The sequence below is a fragment of the Schistocerca americana genome, chromosome X, assembly GCF_021461395.2.
Source record: "Schistocerca americana isolate TAMUIC-IGC-003095 chromosome X, iqSchAmer2.1, whole genome shotgun sequence".
Lineage (NCBI taxonomy): Eukaryota > Metazoa > Arthropoda > Insecta > Orthoptera > Acrididae > Schistocerca > Schistocerca americana.
The window spans coordinates 604,008,040-604,030,423 of record NC_060130.1 but is presented as its reverse complement, the minus strand read 5'-3'; the positions used below and the strand labels follow the sequence as shown (position 1 = coordinate 604,030,423).

At 43.9% G+C, this 22,384-nt stretch overlaps 1 protein-coding gene across 1 annotated transcript in view; it reads left to right on the top strand.

Annotated features, from left to right (window-relative positions):
• LOC124556202 overlaps window positions 1-22,384 on the top strand; it is a 352,070-nt gene that overhangs the window by 177,779 nt on the left and 151,907 nt on the right. Inside the window, exons 6-8 of the mRNA XM_047130193.1 lie at window positions 8,722-8,889; window positions 10,459-10,559; window positions 12,159-12,594. Of these exons, the coding sequence (XP_046986149.1) occupies window positions 8,722-8,889; window positions 10,459-10,559; window positions 12,159-12,594 (705 nt within the window). The remainder of the gene's footprint in view (window positions 1-8,721; window positions 8,890-10,458; window positions 10,560-12,158; window positions 12,595-22,384) is intronic.

Here is a 22,384-nt window from a genome sequence, read left to right as displayed (position 1 = left end):
TGTTGTCTGTTCACTCGGTGGGATTTGGAGCGTGGTATGATGATAATCTGAGGCAGAGCTGTGATTGCGATAGCTTAAAAATTCAGATGAACCAGTCACAATTTCTGGCGGTGATCTCATGTGAATTCAGTGTTCTCTGGCATTTGGCTGCACCTAGCAGCAGCTCATGGCAGCTGATTTAAACGTTTCTTCTTCAGAGATATTAGTAGTGTACGATGAGCTGAGTGTGGGTGACGAAAACATTGTTGATACCACCATATTTTAAGAGACTATTCCCTCATACATATACAAACACGGAAGATTCAATATGGGCAGTAAAACTCTATACATGATAAAATTCATTGACATCTTGTTGCCTGAATCTCAAAGCACCATGTGAAACTTGTGATTCTAATTGTAAGTAATTATTAGTAAACTTACTGTGCTGACTTACAGCTTACAAGAAACATGTACCATAATGTTTACAACAGTAATGTTCCCAATAGCTTTCAGTTTAAATATTTATGAAGTATGTTTATTTTTATTTCTGTTATATTTTTATTTCAGTGAAAATATTTGTGAAGTATTTTTATGATTCTTATTTGTGGATTGTACGGCAGTAGATAATGACACACTGGCTGACAGAAATTGAGGTAGTAAGCTCATTAGCACAACATTATTGGCCTAAAAACCTTATACTAAGCCAGGAGATAAAAGGGTGAGCCAGGCACTTAATCTTTCCTCCTCAAGTTGCTGGAGGTGATTGCACAAGCCAAAGTTACCATTCCCCCAAGATCCAGACAAAGGGAGGAAGTAAGATTAGGGTTTAATGTCCCATCAACAGTGAGATCATTAGTGACAGAGCATGAGCTCATTTTGGGGAAGGAAATTGGCTGTGCCATTTCAGAGCAACCATCTCAACATTTGCCTTAAGTGATTTAGGAAAATCAGAGAAAATCTAGATATGGTTGGGGATTTGAAATGTGGTCATCCCAAATACAAGTGTGGCGACTTACCACTGAGTCATCTCACTTGGTAATATCCAGTTGAGATAAAACGATAACAGACATCAGTGTGGATGTGTGTCATAGACACAGGTGTCCACAAGAGGTGGCACATGCCCCCTTCTTGAATTTAGGGTACAGACTATTTGTGCATTTCTAGAAGTGATTGTCTACAATTCTACTCAACAGCAGATTTAGCATTGATTTATCTAGCTGAATATTGGCCCTGGGTTACCCTTTACCCAAATAAACCAAAACATGTAACTTTGAAACCATGTTTTGTTGAACTTCAGCTGTGGCCATCAGTTTTAAAAAATAGGTGCATGTAAGAAGGCAGCAGTGTGATGCATTTTGCACAGAGAGAGACAGAGAATACCATATTTTACCGACTACAAAATGCTACAGACCAAAAAATGCACCTTAATTCTTAAGCAGTTTTTTAAAAAAATAACATTTTTATTATTAGATTGCGAAGCCAGGCAAAAAAAGTTCTTACTTTATAAAACCAAACTGATCTTTAAAATCCCTGAAAATCACTATCTGAACTTTCATCTTCTTCTTCCTTTTCATCATCATCATTGTCCTCTTCCCATTTACACTCATATCCAGAAAAAATGGAACACCTTGAACGACTAGCAATAGGATGTTCATATTCACAGGACATATACTGGAGTATGTTCTGCAAAAATGATTAGCATTTGAACCATGTCGGCCTGCAGGTTCAAAGTCAACATCAATATCACTGCGCAACACCAAGTACTGGTAAAATGTGCCTGCGGCTCTTGCTGTCACTATAAACCAAAGGTAATAGAACAGTGTGACTTGTGCAGGCATGCACGATGCCTCACAGACATATGTGCAGACCGTACCATCAGATCAATGAGTTTGAAAGATGGCACGTTATTGGCATGAGAGAATGTGGTGCATCCGTCTGGAAACTGCTGTTCACATGGGACAAAGTGTTTTGGCAGTGGAACAGGTGTGTGCAGAATGGTTCATGGAAGGCCATAGAATTCAATGAGATGGGTCAGGTCGCACCACCCAGACCCCTGGCCCCCACCCGAGAAGATAGCACCTCATCAAAATGGCATTGCAGGACAGATCTTCATCCTCCCTGGCTCTGGCAGAACAGTGTAAGACATCGTACATTGTCTGGGGTGACAGTTCTTCACAGCATGGATTAAGTGCACATCGCCCACTACTCTGCCTACTTTTCACGAATGTGGAGAAACGTAGTAGATGGCAGTAGTGTATGGAACAGTGTCACTGGAGACAGGAATGGCGTCAGATAGTGTTTTCTGACAAATTCAGGTTCTGTTTTGTTGAAAAATATAGCTGCATTTTGGTTTGCCACCAACAGGGACTGGCATCACAGGACTGCATTCACACAAGGCATGCAGCACCAACTGAAGGCCTTATGGTGTGGTGTTCTGTTGGGTACAGTCACAAATTACAGCTGGTGTGTGTCCAGACACTGTGACCTGTATGACCTACATGAATGACATCCTGCGACCCATAGCCATACCCTTTCTGCACAACGCCCCAGACCCAATTTTTCAGCAAGACAGTGCATGACCACATGCTGCCACACGAACCCAAGCCTTCTTGGTGTCACTGGATGTCAGCCTTTTACCCTGGCCCATCAGATCACCAGACTTGTCACCAACTGAAAATGTGTGGAATATGGTAAAACGGCGGGTGTAGCACTGTGACCCAATGGCAACCATCACAGATGAACTTTGGAACCAGGTGAGTGCAGCATGGATGGTTATGCAACAGGACACTATTTGCACCTTATATGCATCGATGCGATCATGTGTGGAACAAGTTATCAGGGCCCATGGCGGACCCTGTGCTTACTAGGCAACAGGACACCTGCTGAACTGAGGTGGTTGAAATGCCAATAATTTCTGCAGAACATACTAATGTACATGTCCTGTGAATATGAACGTCCTATCTCTAGTTGTTCAACATGTTCTGTTTTTCTGAACATAAGTGTAAGATGATCTTCACTGCCATTGCGAGCGTTACTTATGCTACACTTCTTAAAAGATTTATCAGTAATGTCTTCTCTCACTCTGAACCATGACTGCTTTATCCACTGACCCACTTGTTTGATCATAGGTCATTTTAAAGCCTCCTTCGGTGTGAATTCATGTAGGGTTTCATCCATCCATTTGTCCCATTTCTCTTTTATAAACAGTTTAAATTGTTTATTTATTGAGACATAAAGAGGTTGAAATTGTGAAGTAAGTCCTCCTGGAAAAACAGCAAGCACTATCTTTTCCGGTCTCAATTTCTTTTCCACAGAATTTTTCAAATTACTCATGTTTCTCACATCGGTGCACTGCTGCTGCCAGTTGAATCCAGTGTTGCCATATAGAGATGTATGTTTCCCAGGGCACTGAGTATATGGTCATTTTTAAGACTGGTGGAAGTTTTAAATCAAACACTGGACATTTTTCTATTAATGTGGTGTATAAGATGCACCTGAATTTTGGAGGCAATTTTTTGAAGGAAAAAAGTGCATCTTATGTTCCGTAAAATATGGTACTTTGCGATATTCCCAGTGTGATCTCTCTCTCTATCCCATGATTCACACTCCAGCCACTGCCACCTTCTCTGCTAACTGGAAACACAGGAGTGAGTGCTACATTCAGGCACAGTTCCAAAGTTGCTTCCATTCAGTGCTGCCTTGATTAGAGGAAACAAAAAAAAGTCATTTGGAGATTAGATTAGTTTTTCGTTCCATAGATCCGTGCTGAGGAGTTCCTCGTGGATGTGGAACATGTCAATTTTTTTTTTTAAGCTGAACAATACTAATAGTATGAATATATACAATACATCATTTGTTTCTATTAAAAAATTTGTCAATGGAGTAGAAGGAGTTGGCCACTAGTAAGTCTTTCAGGCTCCTTTTAAACTAATCTTTATGTGTAACTAAATTTTTTATGATTGCTGGCAAATTATTGAAGATGAGTGTTCCTGAGTAGTGGACCCCTTTTTGAACTAAAGTAAGTGCTTTTAAGTCCTTGTGCAGATCATTTTTGTTCCTGGTATTGTATGTATGAACTGAGCTGTTTGTTGGAAAAAGAGATAAATTATTTTGGCTAAATTTCATTAAGGAGTAAATATACTGAGAGGCAGTAGTTAGTATACCCAGTTCTTTGAAGAGGTTTCTACAGGACATCCGTGAATTTACTCCACAAATAATACGTATTACACGCTTTTGGACTCTGAAAACTTTTGTTTGACTTGAAAAGTTATCCCAAAATACTATACCATATGACATTATGGAATGAAAGTGGGCAAAGTATGCAAGCTTTTTCATATTTATGTCGCCTATGTCTGCTAACACTCGAATTGCAAATACAGATTTGTTAAGGCGTTTCTGCAGTTCTGTGGTGTGATTCTCCCAACTGAATTTATTATCAAGTTGTAATCCCAGGAATTTAAGACTGTCAACCTCTTCTATCTGCTCTTCTTCATACTTTATGCATATGCTGGGTGGAAACCCCTTACAGGTTCTGAATTGCATATAGTGAGTCTTTTCGAAGTTTAATGTCAGTGAGTTGGCTTTAAACCATTTATTAATATCCATGAAAATATCATTAGCAGAGCTTTCTAGAACTACACTCGACATACTATTTATTACAATACTTGTGTCATCTGCAAACAAAACAAACTCTGCTTCTGGGAGTGTAACTGATGAGAGATCATTAATGTACACAAGAAAAAGCAATGGCCCTAAGATGGATCCTTGTGGGACACCACATGTAATTTCTTCCCATTCTGATGATGACTGATGACTTAATTCACTAGTCCCTTGCACTGACACCCTTTGTTTCCTGTTAGTGAGGTATGACTTGAACCATTTTGCAGCACTGCCTGTGGCACCATAGAATTCTAATTTATTTAAAAGGATGTTGTGGTTCACACAATCGAATGCCTTTGACAAATCACAGAAAATACCTGCTGCTTGTAACTTGTTATTTAATGAATTAAGTACATTTTCACTGTAGGTGTAAATAGCCTTCTCGATATCAGAACCCTTCAGAAATCCAATCTGTGTTCTAAATAATATGTTATTTGTGGTCAGATGGTTGAGAAGCTGCCTGTACATTACTTTTTCTAAAATTTTTGATAATGCTGGCAAAACTGAAATCGGTCTGTAGTTTGATGGTATCTCTTTATCCCCTTTCTTGAATAGAGGCTTAACATCTGCATATTTTAGCCAGTCAGGAAATGTCCCAGTTATAATTGACTGGTTACACAAGTAACTTAGAATTGTACTAAACTCACAAGAACATGCCTTAATTAACTTTGTTGACATTTTATCGTAACCACTAGAATGCTTTGTTTTTAAAGATTTTATTATGGAAGTTATTTCTTTTGGTGAAGTGAGTGACATATTCATGTACCTGAAGCTATTTGTAAAGACTAGTTTCAGATATTCTTTGGAGCCTTTGCTAACTGCATGATGTCACCTGCAGTGTCTCTCTCTATATGGCAACATTGGATTCAACTGGCAGCAGCAGTGCACTGATGTGACAAACATGAGTAATTTGGAAAATTCTGTGGAAAAGTAATTGAAACCGGAAAAGATAGAGCTTGCTGTTTTTCCAGGAGGACTTACTTAACAATTTCAACCTCTTGATGTCTCAATAAATAAACAATTTAAACTGTATATGAGAGAGGAATGGGACAAATGGATGGATGAAACCCTACATGAATTCACACCGAAGGAGGCTTTAAAATTCTGACAGATATAAATATGCTGCAGTAACATCCATGTACAAAACTGGAGATAAGCAAACCACCTCTGATTACAGATGTATGTCACTCTTCCGAGCCTTTCCAAAAGTGCTTGAGAAAGTGACCTATGTTACTGACTCATTTAACTGATAAAAACTTTTTGACCATCTCTCATTTTGGCTTTTGTAGAAGATTCTCCACACTGAAAGTAATACAAAACCTCACAAACGATACTGACTGAGCTAAACAAGAAAAATTGCCTTGTTGGTATATTCTGTGACCTTGCCCCAAGCTTTTGATAGTGAGGATCACAAAATTCTACTTAACAGACTAAAGTGTTATGACATCCCCCTTGTATGGATGGAATCTTAGTGCTGTAATGGAAAGCAGAGGGTCACAAAAGAGGCTCGATCTTAGGCGTGAAAATAGTTTCAGAATGTGAAGTGCCTCAGGGATTGGTACTGGGCCGACTCTTGTTTCTAACCTACATAAATGATCTTCTAATGACTTTAAATGGTAGTTCAAAGACTGTAATGTTTGCTGATGATGCAAGTGTACTAATCAAGAGTCCTAACTCATTCCTGCCAGACACAACTCAGTTGAGAGCTGAACAGGTCTACAAGTGCTTCGCTGGTAATACACAGTTCAGTCACATTAATGTGACCACTACCTATGTTCGACATCAACATGCAATAACCACCCAAAGATGGCAAGTGGCAACATTACTGGTGGGGGGTATATAAAGCGTCTCAGGGAGACTAGGAAAGCAGTGCAGTCATTGTTGTAATGTGGATATAGCAATTTGACATCCAAATGGGTACGATCATTGACTTTCAGGCCAAGGGTGGAAGTATTTCTGAAATAGATAAGTTTGTAAACCGTTCATATGCTGCTGTGGTTAAAGTACACCATGCGTGGCAAATTTGAATCTAATCTGATTCTCTAGTTTCAGAGGTTTAAAATTTTTGTTAGCTACATGGCAAGTAGTAGTGTTGGTTATTAAGTTGTATAACAAGTATACTATAAATAGGACTCCATATTCATCGGAGTAAAAATATTTTCTTTGAAAAATGCAATTGTGGTCAAGTAAATATTAAGCTACTAATGGCAGATAAAGAAAAGCTGTATAATAAAACTAATGAACCAGCAACATTTTTCAAACTAGCAGCTTTCTTACTGACATACTAGATTAACGTTACATGGCAGCCAGAGATAGTGGTCATGTGTATGAGAGCTACATTTGTGTGAATATGTATGTGTGTGCGTTTTCTAATTCAGAAGAAGGCTTTTTGGCCAAAAGTTTACTTATTTAGCAGTCTTTTTGTTGTGCCTCTCTGTGATGCAACACCTCCACTCTACCCTTTTCATAATATCGTCATTATTCCACCGTGGATTTTCCATTGTTTGAATAAATGTTGTACATCACAGGCAACAACACATCCATTGAAACATCAGCAATGAAGTGTAATTACCTTGGTATGTTTGCTATTGCTTCTGATTTTGTTTGGGATGTTTCCTGCAATAATTTACTTGCCTTTGTACTGTATACCATCCTTGGTGTACAAGAACTTTCCGAAAGTTGCCTCTAGGAAATGGTTTATAAGATTTTCCTGATAGTTCTCTCTATTTCTTTGTTAACACATGATCAGGCTGTCAAATAGTGTCTGTGAGGTACAGCAGACACTAAAACATTTGTATGTATCACAGACACTAAAGTTTCCTTTAGGACTTGTCTAGTGCCTGCTAATTCACTTTTTGCAACATCATTTGATCCCACACAGTTTATTACATTGTCTCTTCTCAGTAAAACTGAGAGCTGCTGACAGTTTTTTTACTTGCCTCATTCATGGGTGTGACAAGTAAAATGTTTCATTCAGCATAAAGCCGGTGCTTCTTCTTCTCTCTCTCTCTCTCTCTCTCTCTCTCTCTCTCTCTCTCTCTCTCTCTCTCTCTATTTCCAAATAACTGAATTTAAATACAATTCAGAAAGGGTTGCATTTTGTTATTTCCATTTTGAGAATTTTCACATCCAGTCACTTGAGCGAGAGGATTGTTTTCCCTTCTAAACACTTTGCAGTCTTCTGCAGATACAGAATTGTAGTTGAAGCCAAACATTTGAAAGTACTTTTTTCTGTTTTTCAAGGGAATACCATTTACAGCACCCTACTTTTTGCTTTTTCTTGGTCGGTCCCCTAGAATCAAAATATTGTCCAATTTTATGCAACAGTGCTTTTTTATTTTGGTTGTCATAACATTAACTCATGAGAATTCAAAATTTCCATTTGTTTCCTCGACCTAGTTTCTTTTATGTGATCAGTTTCTCCATTTAAACGTTTGTTGTACTCTATCATCATATCATATTTATATTTTAAGCTTTGATTATCATCTGTTAAATGAGAGATAAAATCATTTATACCATATTTTACCTATTTAAATATTCTAGTTTTAACAAGTTTCAGCATACCTTTAGTAGTGTACCACTCTGCATTTAATTTGTAATTTTTCAGTTGTTTATCAATTCCCTCGCCATTTGAAAGTGATTATAATATGAAGTGGACTATCCATTCTTGATGCATTGACTGTGTATTGCCATTTATGTTACTAGTTTCTTTTGCTACTTCTATATCATTACAACAAAATATTAGGTACACATTGTGTCACACTGTTCACTAGCTTCTGTACACATTTTGCACTTTTCACCACTCCAACTTTCATCACTCCCAATTGCCGTAATTTTCTGAATTGTATTTACATTTGATCTTCTTTAATGTGACTCACATTTTTATATTAATTAAAAGATAATTCTCTTTTTTACAATAACTTTTAATCCTACTTCTTAATATAGTAATTGAAATGAGAATATGGTTCATTTATTTGTAACCATGTCTCTAGTGTACATAATATAAATGCAGTAAGCATGTCTCTAATGTACATATTATAAAGTTATCAACTTATATGTTCTTTCTGTTGCATATTGTTTCAGGGCCGCTGAATAGCATCTTAGTATGTTTCTCCATATATTCCAATGTACCCATAATACTCGACACCCAACTTGGTAGTGACTCTGTCCCAGCAATACATGGCCTGCGATTCATGGGTATGGGTTGGATCATCATGGTGCACACTGTTTTCTATCTCAGTGATTATGCCGGTATGTAAAACCATGGGAAAATGCAAGTTTTGGTGTCAGTTACATATTCCTATTAGAATTCAAATTAAATATTCATTTGATACTGGACTAGTGCCACACAAAGCTTATCCATAATGCAGTGAATGAGCAAGAAAAAGTCGTATAAAATATTGTTTTATTGCATCTGTAATATTATTGACCATAGCAATTTTTATGACTAATGAGGGCTATTGAATCATAGATTGTCACAGTTCCCACACAGGAACTTGGGCGCTATTAAGTCCACCATATTACTGGAACATGACAAAATTATATTACTAAGATCTCAGCAGTGTTTGCACAGATATCCACTTTAAACCTTTCTTGGTGTATCCATTTATTTCAATAATTTCATGTGGATTTACACACACACACACACACACACACACACACACACACACACACACACACACACACACATATCAATCCTACATTTCATACCATAGGCTAGTTGTAACCCTTTTTTAAGTAGCAAATATTAACAATGTTATACAGAACAATTTTAATACCTAATCCATTTAGATGAAATGCTCACTTCACTTGTAAGAACAGATTGAAGGCATAAGTCCAAGTCGGCTTAAACATGTATATGTTTTTGTATAATCATTTTATTTTGATCTTATAATAAATATAGTTTTGAAGTAAGGCAAATCAGTGCACTTGTAGACTCACACAAAATTACATGTTTAATCACGATAATTTACACACTCAGAGAAGATATGATTTTTGTCTTCCAAGTTCCCGCATGCACACTGCAGGAAAGGTGGAAGGTGATAGGGTTCAGATGTTTGTTTAGCAGCTCTGACTGAAGCTCAGACATGAAACAGTATTCCTGAAGCTCCTTAAACATTGGCAGTTGTGATAGCAGCAACACAGTGCCAGGAAAGAATGCATTTGAGCATACACTCCTTCCCAACTTTTGGAGGACTCCTGTCTCTTATTGCTCTATACATCTTTCCTAATCTTCCTTCTAAATGTTCATAAATATCTGTAGCCTGCTTTTCACTGTGACTTGTACTTGTCATAAATGACCTCTTTTGTTGAAATATCCGCCATTCTGTTTACTAGAATGCTTCAGTTCACCTTTGCCAAGCAGATTTTACTGTATGTTGATAATTGTGGGATAATTTATACATATGAGTGTTGTCTGTTCTGTCAGACATGCAGTGTCATATACATGAATAATTGTTGTGAAAGGAATGGAAAATAAATGGGATGGGAAAGCCACACAGAGTATTGTGGCAATGCAATGGCAAGAGTGTAAAATTTGTGGCAGTCTAGGACTCAAACCCTGATGCTCCACTTCCCTGGAACAGTATCATTGCTGTGTGGTCACCCAGACACACTTCCCATCAGCCCCAAATTCCCAACTTCCCGTTCATTGCACTGCAATGACCCCTCCCCTTAAACCCACCACTCACAGATTTCTGATCCCTGTAAGAATTCAGACATTGGTTGTGCATCTGCACAGAAACTTTTTCATCAAACAGCCATTACATCCATAGAATTATAGATATGAGTGGCATCTGTTCTGCTGGACATGTGTGACAGAACAGACACCACCCATGTCTACAGATTACCCCATTGCTTATGATACTCAGGATCTTTTTACATTGTTCCCCAATTATCACCATAACAGCAACATCTGCTCGGTAAAGGTGAACTGCAGCATTCTAGTAAACAGAATGGTGGATATTTTGACTAAAGAGGATATTTATGACACTTGTGATGAAGCAACTGGGACATATACATGAATAATTGAGGTGAATCAGAAATCTGCGAGTGGAAGGTTAATGGGCGGGGGTTGTTATGGTGCAGCGAGCAGGAAGTTTGGAATTTGGGGCTGATGGAAAGTGTGTCTAGATGGCCAAGGCAGTTAACGCAACCATTCTAGACATGCAGAGCATTTGGGTTCGAGTCCCAGTCGGGCATACATTTTCAACTCGTACCGTTGTGTTGCCTCAATGCCCGGTATGGCTTTAAGTCATTATTATTTTCTTCCTATCACTTTCCCATCTCATTTCATTTCCATTACTTTCACCCCATTTATTCATGAATGGGATGATTGTTCCATCCACTGTGTATGTGCTTCAGGAGAGCAAGTGTTGATCTGGAATCCGTTATTACCATGATTTGGTCTTCCATTTATAGATAAGCATATTTTAGGCCCTTTTAAAATGGTTCTCAACTGTTTAGTCAGATCAGCAATTTTGATTGAAAGAATAAATTTTCCTTTGTTCCTGGAAACAGAATCCCATTTAGTGCATCCACATCCCTATTTTCTGAACAGTCAGTCAGTTCGTAGTCGATGCTTTTCCATTAGGAGGCATAGTTTGCAAGGATGACATAAAGATGAAATCTAACAAGACATTGGACTAAAAAGTTGTGCACTGGAAACCAATATCAAAACAGTGTAAGATCTAAGTGGATGTGCTCTTAATAGTGCAGGGTGCAACAGAAACACCTGTCAGTTTTGAAACTAAAACAACATTTCAGGGGAAAGTGTAAATATTCTTTTTTGTGGCGGTGTTCGTAGCGACAAACACTTCGCTGTAGAAACGGCTTACGAAGTCACCGCCACACTTTTAATAGCGGGCCGACCGGTCCGCTGGAACAGTGAACAGAAAGATGAAAACCCAAACACTCTGATTAAATAAAAGTCGGTACTTATCTTTATTGATGAAGATACAGAAACACAATAGTGAACTCCGTGTCTACAGAGATCTGTCTAGTTCGAGTCGGAGCGGCTAGGTCAGCGTCGGCTGACGACAAACAACAACTCTGCTGCGATGAGCACACAACTGACTAGCAAGTACACAATTCGGTGGCGAGTATACAACTGAGCGGCGAATACAGAACTGTCCTAGCGCTCGCGACTCCAGCGCTTAAGAAGCCAGAAGCCAGCGGTGGCGCGCGCAGACTTGCGGCGATTTCCTGTATCGCTGGCGCTGCTTATGCGGACGGCGTCCGGACTTTGATGCTGCCAACCTTTTGGCAGCGGGCTCGGGTGGCATTACTGGCTAGGATATAACACTCCTCCCCCCCAAATCGCCGCATCGTCGTTGAATAATGACGTGGTGAGCGTCGACGGCGGGGGAGGGGTCTGGCCGCAGGCGTAGCGTACGAGACCGGGGCGGAGACTGTTGTCGGTGGCAGTCCCCGGTCCGCACCCCAGCATTGGCTGCACGGGGCCTCGGGAAACACCGACTGAAAACCGAGGTGAGGGTGCACGCCTGTGACCACGGGCGCAGCTTCTGGTACTGGACGCGACGGGGCGTCGGGACCCACGAAGAGAGGCAGCGTCTCCTGACGCTGCGTCGACGGCTGCTGAGTGGGCGCCGGACAAGGCGCTGCGGTGTCAGACTCCTTGGGGGAGCCCAAGGAAAGCGGCTGCAGGACAGGCTGCACAGCCACCGCTTGGGAAGGCGGCCCGGCTGAGGGGTCGACGTCCATCAGCTCCGAAGGCGGTGGCGACTGAAGAGGGACCGCAGGCGCCGGAGCGACCACCTGGGGCGCTCCCGGATGAAGCTGCGCGGGAGGCATCAACGGGATGGGCTGTCGGCGTGGTAGCGGCGACGGCTGCTGCTGCTGCCCTGGGGGCGGCAGCGAAGTCGGAAGGCGCGGCTGGAACCCGCCGCGGACCAAATCTGTGGACAAAGAACGAGCGGCAGAATCAGGGCGGCCAGCGCGGCGCAACTGGTTCTGATGCCTCCTGTGCACCCCAGTAGCACCTTGAACAGTATAAAAACCGCGACCCTGGACACTTATCACGGTACCACGTTCCCAACGACGGCGACCGTGATAAACTCTGAAAAAAACGGCGTCGTTGCGCTGAAAACGCGTGCGACGCTCAGAAGCGGCGGGTCGATCCGGGGGGTGCAACAACCGTAGTAGGGGGCGATGACGACGGCCGTGGAGAAGCTCCGCAGGCGAAGGGCCGTCGCGTGGCGTGGTCCGGTACGACGACAGGAACGTGATGAGGGCCTGCTGACGAGAGTGCGTAGCACGAAGGCGGTCCATATGATCCTTGAATGTGCGTACAAAACGTTCCGCTGCACCATTCGATTGAGGGTGGAACGGCGGAGTAAGAACATGGCGAATGCCATTGGCAGAACAAAAACTTTCAAATTCAGCAGAGGTAAATTGTGGACCATTGTCAGACACTAAAACTTCTGGAAGACCCTCAATACAAAAAATTGAAGTCAACGCCTGTATAGTTTGTGCAGACGTTGTAGACTGCATGGGCACAACAAACGGAAAAGTACTAAATGCATCTATCACGATGAGCCAACGAGAACTCCAATATGGACCAGCGAAATCAATATGTACTCGCTGCCAGGGACCAGCAGGGCGTGCCCACTCAAAATAGCGTTGAGGCGGAGCAGCTTGGTGTTCGGCACACGTCGAACAATCTGTAGACATCTGCGTAATCTGCTTATCAATGCCGATCCATGTACAATGACGGCGGGCAAGCTGCTTGGTGCGGACCACTCCCCAATGACCTTGATGCAACAAGTCGAGGACCTTGGATTGGAGCACTTGGGGAACCACTACACGAAGCTGGTCATTCTCGGTGCGTAACAGCAAAACTCCGTGCAAAACAGACAACAGATGACGTTGCGGATAATAGCGACGAACCACAGGGTCCGATATGTCCTTTGCCTTGGACGGCCAACCACGTTGAACAAAACGTAATAGTAAACTCAGATGAGGATCCGTACCTGTCTCACGTGCCACCTGACGATAATCAATCGGAAAATCCCGGAGGGATTGATGCTCATCGGCGTCAATCTGATGGCAAGAGTCGTCAGAGGAATCGAAGACATCATCCGCAGCAATCAGCAATCTAGAAAGCGCGTCAGCGTTTGCATGCTGAGCTGTAGGGCGATACAGTATCTCATACTGGTATTGTGATAACAAAAGAGCCCAACGTTGCAGTCTCTGAGCTGTCCGCTGAGGAACTGGTTTAGACGGATGAAACAGTGACGTCAGGGGCTTGTGATCTGTTACTAAAGAGAATGGTCTACCATAGAGGTAGTGATGGAATTTTGTGACACCGAACACAATAGCCAACGTTTCCTTGTCCAATTGGCTATAATTACACTGAGCTTCGTTTAGCAATTTAGATGCGAACGCAATAGGACGTTCGGTGTTACCGACTCAGTGAGACAACACAGCACCGAGGCCGAAAGAAGAGGCATCACAAGCTAACACCAGAGGCTTGTTAGGGTCGTAATGGACCAGACAACGATCATTCAATAAAGCCTCTTTAAGCTGCTGAAAGGCTGATTGGCAATCAGCTGACCACACAAACGGAACATTCTTACGGCGGAGACGATGCAACGGTGCAGCAATCTGTGATGCATTAGGTATAAACCTAATATAATACGTCAATTTGCCAAGAACTGCTTGCAATTCATGCAGATTGCGAGGGGAGGGCAAATCACGAATAGCTGCTAAATGTGACTGGGAGGGATGAATGCCTTGAGCATTAATAACATGTCCCAGATACTCCATCTCCGTAAGGAAAAATGAACATTTATCGATGTTGCAACGTAGGCCTGCCTGAGACAACACTTTAAACAAACACTCCAAATTACGGAAATGTTCAGCAGGCGTCCGACCGGACACAACAATATCTTCTAAATAGTTGCAACACGATGGCACATTAGCCAGAAGTTGTGACAAAAAACGCTGAAAAACAGCTGGAGCTGACGCACAACCAAAAGGCAAACGCAGAAAACGGAACAACCCCAACGACGTGTTTATGACAAAATACTGTTGGGATTGCTCGTCGAGGGGCAGTTGCAAATATGCTTCACGGAGATCAATTTTGGAAAAGAAACGAGCTTCCCCTAACTTATCCATCAGCTCGTCCGGTCTAGGCAAAGGAAAAGAATCAATGACAGTCTGAGGATTAACTGTCGACTTAAAATCAGCACACAAACGTAACTTGCCAGACGGTTTCTTTATAATAACTAAGGGAGAAGCCCACTGGCTCGATGAAACGGGTTGAATAACACCGTTGTTTTGCCAACGACGAAGTTCATCTTCTACAGGTGCCCGGAGGGCGTGAGGCACTGGACGAGCACGAAAAAATCGAGGCTGAGCATTATCTTTTAACGTAATATGAGCGGCAAAGTTCGCAGCACAACCTAGTTCGTCTTTAAATATGTCACTGTCGTTTACACAAATCGGTTATGCTGTCTTGAGGAACAACAACAGAATTAATTTGCAACACATTGTCTTGGATAGACAGGCCAAACAAGTCAAAACAGTCTAATCCGAAAATGTTTACACTGTCTGTAGCGTGGAGCACTGTGAATGAAACTGTTTTTGTATTGCCACGGAATGTGGCTGGCACGCTACATACACCTAACACAGGAATTTGTTCTCCACTATAAGTAGCCAAAGAATGTTTTGCCGCTGAAAGTTTAGGGCGGCCGATAGCCGCATACGTAGCACTATTTATGAGAGTCACAGACGCACCAGTGTCTAATTGAAAATTGAAGGTCTTATCCTGGATGCGTAGTTTCACAAATAGTTTATTACACTGTCTCTGGATCAGTGCAGTGGAGGCGGAAGACACAAAATCAGCGCGTTTAGCACGTGTTCGCTGCTTACGACAACTCGTGGGTTGGGCAGGTGGAACAACAACTCCCGCTTCACTTGCAGTCTGTACATTACTTTTTACAGCGTTTGAATTACGCTTGGGTCGCATAGCAGAGGGCTGGGTGGGTGGCTTATTGCGAACAAGTTTATTACCCACACGAACCGTGGAAGAGTCTTTAAACGCGACCTTCTGGGCGGGCTGGCTTTGAAGAACATGAATATCCATGGGCTGGGCAGCACTAGAATTGTTCTTGCGTTTATGCAAACAAACAGTCTGGATGTGTCCTTTCCTTTGACAAAAGTGACAAACCGCGTTTCTCAACGGGCAACGTTCACGAGGATGAGCAAGAACACACTTAGGGCAAGACTTAACTCTATCATTTTGCACACGCGGCTGACGAATGTGTTTAACATGACGCGGCCGGCTAGTGTTTACAGTCTGACTCTGCCGGTGGGGCCGCGGGCGTGACAGAACTTGCTTAGCACAGGCAATTTGAGAAATACATGGCTGATCTAACTCACACTCAGCGTAGTCAACAGTATCTTGGGCTTCAATGATGTTCATCACAGTCTCTAATGACGGGTCAGGCAACTTTAAGATAGCAGCACGAATACGAGAATCTGCAATGTTTTGAGTAATAGCGTCTCGGAACATGACATCACTGTAGGAAGCTCCACACACACAATTAAATCGGCACTGACGGGTGAGGCCCCGTAAATCTGTTAACCACTGTTTATTAGATTGATGTGGCAGTTTCTTTAATCTGAAGAACTTGAATCTGGCTGCTGCCACATGAACTCGCGACTCGAAATACTCAGCAAGCTTGTTAACAACAACGTCATAGTCTAAAGCTTCTGGCTTGGATTCCGGGAACAACTTACAAAGTAGTCGATAGATTTCCACGCCTGCAGTGGAAATTAAATAAAGCTGCCGCTCAGTACCTGTGATTTTGTAGACTGTCATGTGCGCCTGCAACTGCGCGAAATACTCTCGCCATTCTTCTCGTGATGCATCAAAAGCACGGAAAGGTGGTGCTGCCTGTGCTTGTTCCTTTTGTGTTGGTGGATTAGCCGCTTGCTTGGCGATTGCTTCCACCAGACTTTGTATTTGCTGACTCTGTAACAAGATCAACTGTTGTAAGTCGGCAGACATAGTGAACACAAATTAAACCAGCCCCCAAAATTTTATCGCTATAATTAGTATAACCAGAAACAAGTTGAACCAGCCCTGCACACGAGTTCGGAAGTCCTCGTTGCCAGTTTTGTGGCGGTGTTCGTAGCGACAAACACTTCGCTGTAGAAACGGCTTACGAAGTCACCGCCACACTTTTAATAGCGGGCCGACCGGTCCGCTGGAACAGTGAACAGAAAGATGAAAACCCAAACACTCTGATTAAATAAAAGTCGGTACTTATCTTTATTGATGAAGATACAGAAACACAATAGTGAACTCCGTGTCTACAGAGATCTGTCTAGTTCGAGTCGGAGCGGCTAGGTCAGCGTCGGCTGACGACAAACAACAACTCTGCTGCGATGAGCACGCAACTGACTAGCAAGTACACAATTCGGTGGCGAGTATACAACTGAGCGGCGAATACAGAACTGTCCTAGCGCTCGCGACTCCAGCGCTTAAGAAGCCAGAAGCCAGCGGTGGCGCGCGCAGACTTGCGGCGATTTCCTGTATCGCTGGCGCTGCTTATGCGGACGGCGTCCGGACTTTGATGCTGCCAACCTTGTGGCGGCGGGCTCGGGTGGCATTACTGGCTAGGATATAACATTCTTTATATATATAGACACACACACACATTTTGTTTCTCATGGAGGATTAGTGTTGCTATAGCAAGAACAAAAATGATTTATAGAACATATTACTCTATAGAGCAACATGTAAGATACGGTTGTGGCTAACTAAACACTCTGACTGGACAGCAGTAATACACGGTACAGAGTAGGCCAAGAACTTATTTGTGATCACTTAAATAATACTGTTTCCATCACAGCTCACCAGGGCACCAATCCAGGTGGCCTCTGTAAGCAGGCCTGTGAACTGTAAACACTGGTACCAAAAAAAAGCAGTTGTACTGAAGAAGCACTGATACCTAAAAGCACTGGTACTGTGGAAAAAAGCATTGATCTCACAAGGGATTGAGATTATGAGTCACAGTAAACACCAATGACAGCGTTGATGCCCATTTCATTGCCCGATGATGGCAGCTGCTGTAGCATGCTGCACGAAGGCACCAGCAAGTAGGGACGGAAATGATGAGGAGATGGTTTGGCGTGCCATCCCCCTTTTTCATGAGAGGCCATAGGGCAGGGTCAGGGATGGCATCTCCATAGCGACATCCTTGTCGAGGTCAGCTGTTGGTGCCGGAGGTGTCATCAGTGGGGGCATTGGAGATGAAGGCTGCACAAGACCCAACAATGGAAGTGGTGGCGGCTATGGTGTCAGTTACTGCAGGGGCTGCACCAGCGACGGTGGTCGAGGAGTGGGGCACAAGCAGGAACTCCAGACAGTGATATGCCAGACAGCAACCCCTGCTGTAGCGTGACCTGGATCGGCAGGGGGTGGAGGAGGTGGTGGGCTCTGCAGAACAGACCCTGCCATGTGCGGCTGCAGCTGCTCAAAGTGATGATACATCCACCTGCCTGGAGTGCGGCTTACAGACAGATGATGACCCCCGTGATACTCAATGATGGTGGGAACTCAGTGTGCCTGGCGGCCGAAACTATGGGCCCAGACAGGCACGCCCGGCCAGAACCATCGAAGATCTGGGCCAGAACCATCAAAGATCTGTCGATGCCAGCGGATGTGGCTTGGGATGCAGCAGGTGAAGGATGGTCTGTGGTCAGTGTCCCTGTGGAAGCAGGCAGATGTGCCGGGCTCTTGTCCTCCACTAGAATGAAACAGTATGAACTCAAAAAATGGTCTAAAGTGCCTTCAGAAAACTTGCCAGATACTTAATTCCGCATCTGAGTTTTAAATGTCCAAACCATGTGTTCTGCCTCACCATTACATTGAGGATGAAACAGGGGAGCTGTGAGATGCGAACACCACAATCCTGACAAAAGATGCAAATTCTTGAGAAAGAAATGGGGGGACATTATTGGTAACATTCATATACAAAAATCCCTCAACTACAAAAATCTTAGACAGCGATGAAGTAGTGGCTGCCACATACGTGGACAGACAGTGTGCAGTGTAGGGAAACATGGAATAGGCGTTCACTACAATGAGCCTATTCTGATTTAGGAAGGGCCCAACAAAATCAATATGTAGACGCTCCCATGGATGCAGGGGCATGGCCATGGGAAGAAAGATACCCACGGGACTACCTGTTGCTGAACACAGTGAGTACAAATGGCAACAAGCTGTGTAATGTCCCCATCAATGCCTGACCAGTGCACGTGCTGGTGGAACAAAGCTTTGATGTGAGAGGTCTCTCAATGACTGACATGCAGAAATCACAGTACATTACGCCCTAAGGAAGCAGGAATCATAACCTGGGGAGCAGCGTGTTCCATAGCTAACAAAAGAACCCCACCAAACACAGAAAGGGAGAAGTAATTATGCAAGGTATCAGACGCACAGCCCGGCGGTTTTTCCAGCCAACTGTGCTGCACAAAAGAGAGGACCCGACTAAGCACAGGATCCACAGCAATGACCGATGCTATCGTGGCACTAGTGATGGGAAAACCATCGACTGTGTTCTGATTCTCAATATCTAAACTGAAACAGAGCAACTCATCCTGATTGAACACCAGGTCTGGCCAGATCGGAAGGAGAGATTAAGCTTCAGTGTTGGCATGTTGCACTGTCAGCCGGTAATGGCTCTAATAATGATAATGGGAGAGGAAGAAAGCCCACCGCTGCAAAAAATTTGCTGCCGTGACCAGCACTGAAGCGGAAGGCTGATAAACATCAGCCAACCGCTTGTGATCCATGATTAAATGAAACTTAGAACCATACAAGAAGACATGAAATTTCTTGAGGGCAAACACAATCGCTAAAGCCTCCTTTTCAGTCTGAGAATACTGCCGCTGAATGGAAGTTAAAGTCTTAGAAGCATAAGTGATAGGTCATTCAGACTCATCTGCATATTTGTGCACTAACCCCATGTGAAGATTGTGTTGAGAAGCATCTGTAGTCAACACGAGATGCTGACCCCGCTGAAAAGTGGTCAGACATGGGGAAGATTGAAGCTTAGATTTAAGCAAAGCAAATTCTTGGGCATAAGTGGGGGCCAGAAAAAGGCACGTTTTTACCCAAAAGTGTGTGCAGGGGATGAGTAACAGTGGATGCATGCGGCAAAAACATATGGTAGTATGCAACTTTACCTAGAAACGGCTGCAGTTTGTTAACAGAGGTCCGCCATGGCAAAGCCACAGTTGTGTCAACATGGTGACCCAATGGCTTGACCCCCATGTGAGTAACGTCAAAACGACTGCACTTGAGACACACAGACTGCAAAGCAGAAAACAATGATTGGAGATTGTTAAGGTGGTCTTCAGTGCAAGAAACCAAAACAGTGATATCATCAAATTAACTGATGCAGCCTGGCACAGACGCTGTCAGCTCTTCTAAAAACACTGAAAAATTGTGGGTGTGCTAGTGACACCAAAAGGCAAGTGTTGATATTGGTATAAGCCAAAAGGTATATTGACAATGAGAAGGCACCTAGTAGCCTTATCCAAGGGGAGCTGGTAGTAGTTTCCGACAAATCAATCTTGGAAAAGTACTGGCTGGCCGATAATTTTGTGAGCAACTCATCAAGGTGGGGCAAGGGGTATGTACACTCCTGGAAATGGAAAAAAGAACACATTGACACCGGTGTGTCAGACCCACCATACTTTCTCCGGACACTGCGAGAGGGCTGTACAAGCAATGATCACACGCACGGCACAGCGGACACACCAGGAACCGCGGTGTTGGCCGTCGAATGGCGCTAGCTGCGCAAAATTTGTGCACCGCCGCCGTCAGTGTCAGCCAGTTTGCCGTGGCATACGGAGCTCCATCGCAGTCTTTAACACTGGTAGCATGCCGCGACAGCGTGGACGTGAACCGTATGTGCAATTGACGGACTTTGAGCGTGGGCGTATAGTGGGCATGCGGGAGGCCGGGTGGACGTACCGCCGAATTGCTCAACACGTGGGGCGTGAGGTCTCCACAGTACATCGATGTTGTCGCCAGTGGTCGGCGGAAGGTGCACGTGCCCGTCGACCTGGGACCGGACCGCAGCGACGCACGGATGCACGCCAAGACCGTAGGATCCTACGCAGTGCCGTAGGGGACCGCACCGCCACTTCCCAGCAAATTAGGGACACTGTTGCTCCTGGGGTATCGGCGAGGACCATTCGCAACCGTCTCCATGAAGCTGGGCTACGGTCCCGCACACCGTTAGGCCGTCTTCCGCTCACGCCCCAACATCGTGCAGCCCGCCTCCAGTGGTGTCGCGACAGGCGTGAATGGAGGGACGAATGGAGACGTGTCGTCTTCAGCGATGAGAGTCGCTTCTGCCTTGGTGCCAATGATGGTCGTATGCGTGTTTGGCGCCGTGCAGGTGAGCGCCACAATCAGGGCTGCATACGACCGAGGCACACAGGGCCAGCACCCGGCATCATGGTGTGGGGAGCGATCTCCTACACTGGCCGTACACCACTGGTGATCGTCGAGGGGACACTGAATAGTGCACAGTACATCCAAACCGTCATCGAACCCATCGTTCTACCATTCCTAGACCGGCAAGGGAACTTGCTGTTCCAACAGGACAATGCACGTCCGCATGTATCCCGTGCCACCCAACGTGCTCTAGAAGGTGTAAGTCAACTACCCTGGCCAGCAAGATCTCCGGATCTGTCCCCCATTGAGCATGTTTGGGACTGGATGAAGCGTCGTCTCACGCGGTCTGCACGTCCAGCACGAACGCTGGTCCAACTGAGGCGCCAGGTGGAAATGACATGGCAAGCCGTTCCACAGGACTACATCCAGCATCTCTATGATCGTCTCCATGGGAGAATAGCAGCCTGCATTGCTGCGAAAGGTGGATATACACTGTACTAGTGCCGACATTGTGCATGCTCTGTTGCCTGTGTCTATGTGCCTGTGGTTCTGTCAGTGTGATCATGTGATGTATCTGACCCCAGGAATGTGTCAATAAAGTTTCCCCTTCCTGGGACAATGAATTCACAGTGTTCTTATTTCAATTTCCAGGAGTGTACATATCACGGACTGTTCATTAATCGTGACACTGAATTCGTCGCGGAGGTGAAGCTTACCCGTTGCCTCCTTAACGATGACCAGTGCTGTAGCCCATTTGCTGGAAGAAATAGGCCAAATGACATCAAACAGTCTAATTCAGCCTTGGCAGAATCGTGCAATGCGACAGGCACCTGCTGTGCCCCAAAAAAATGAGGACGGGCGAACTCTTTCATGGCAATGTGGGCCTGAAAACTAGTAGCACAACTGAGCCCAGGGGAAAACAGAGACAAAAACTCAGAGAAAAGGGACTCCAGTTCCTGATACAGAACTTGATCTTACACTAAATTTACTTCATCAGCAGTGGAGAAATCAAAAGTGTTAAATGCTTCTAACACGAACAGGCATGTAGTATGAGAATGTTCCACAACAAGGAAGGTGAGAGGGTGAACAACAGATTTGTAAGACAGGAGTGGAGAACTGATCTACGATTGAAATCTGCTGTTTATTGTAGCTCACCAACTTCCATGAAATCTGTGTGAGGGGAGGGGAGCCCAAGTCCACACACATTTGTGCATTTACCAAAGTCACTACAGCCCCTGTGTCCACTTACATGTTTCTCCTTCTGACTCTGCCTGACAGAATTTATATGCTTGTAAAACTATTACT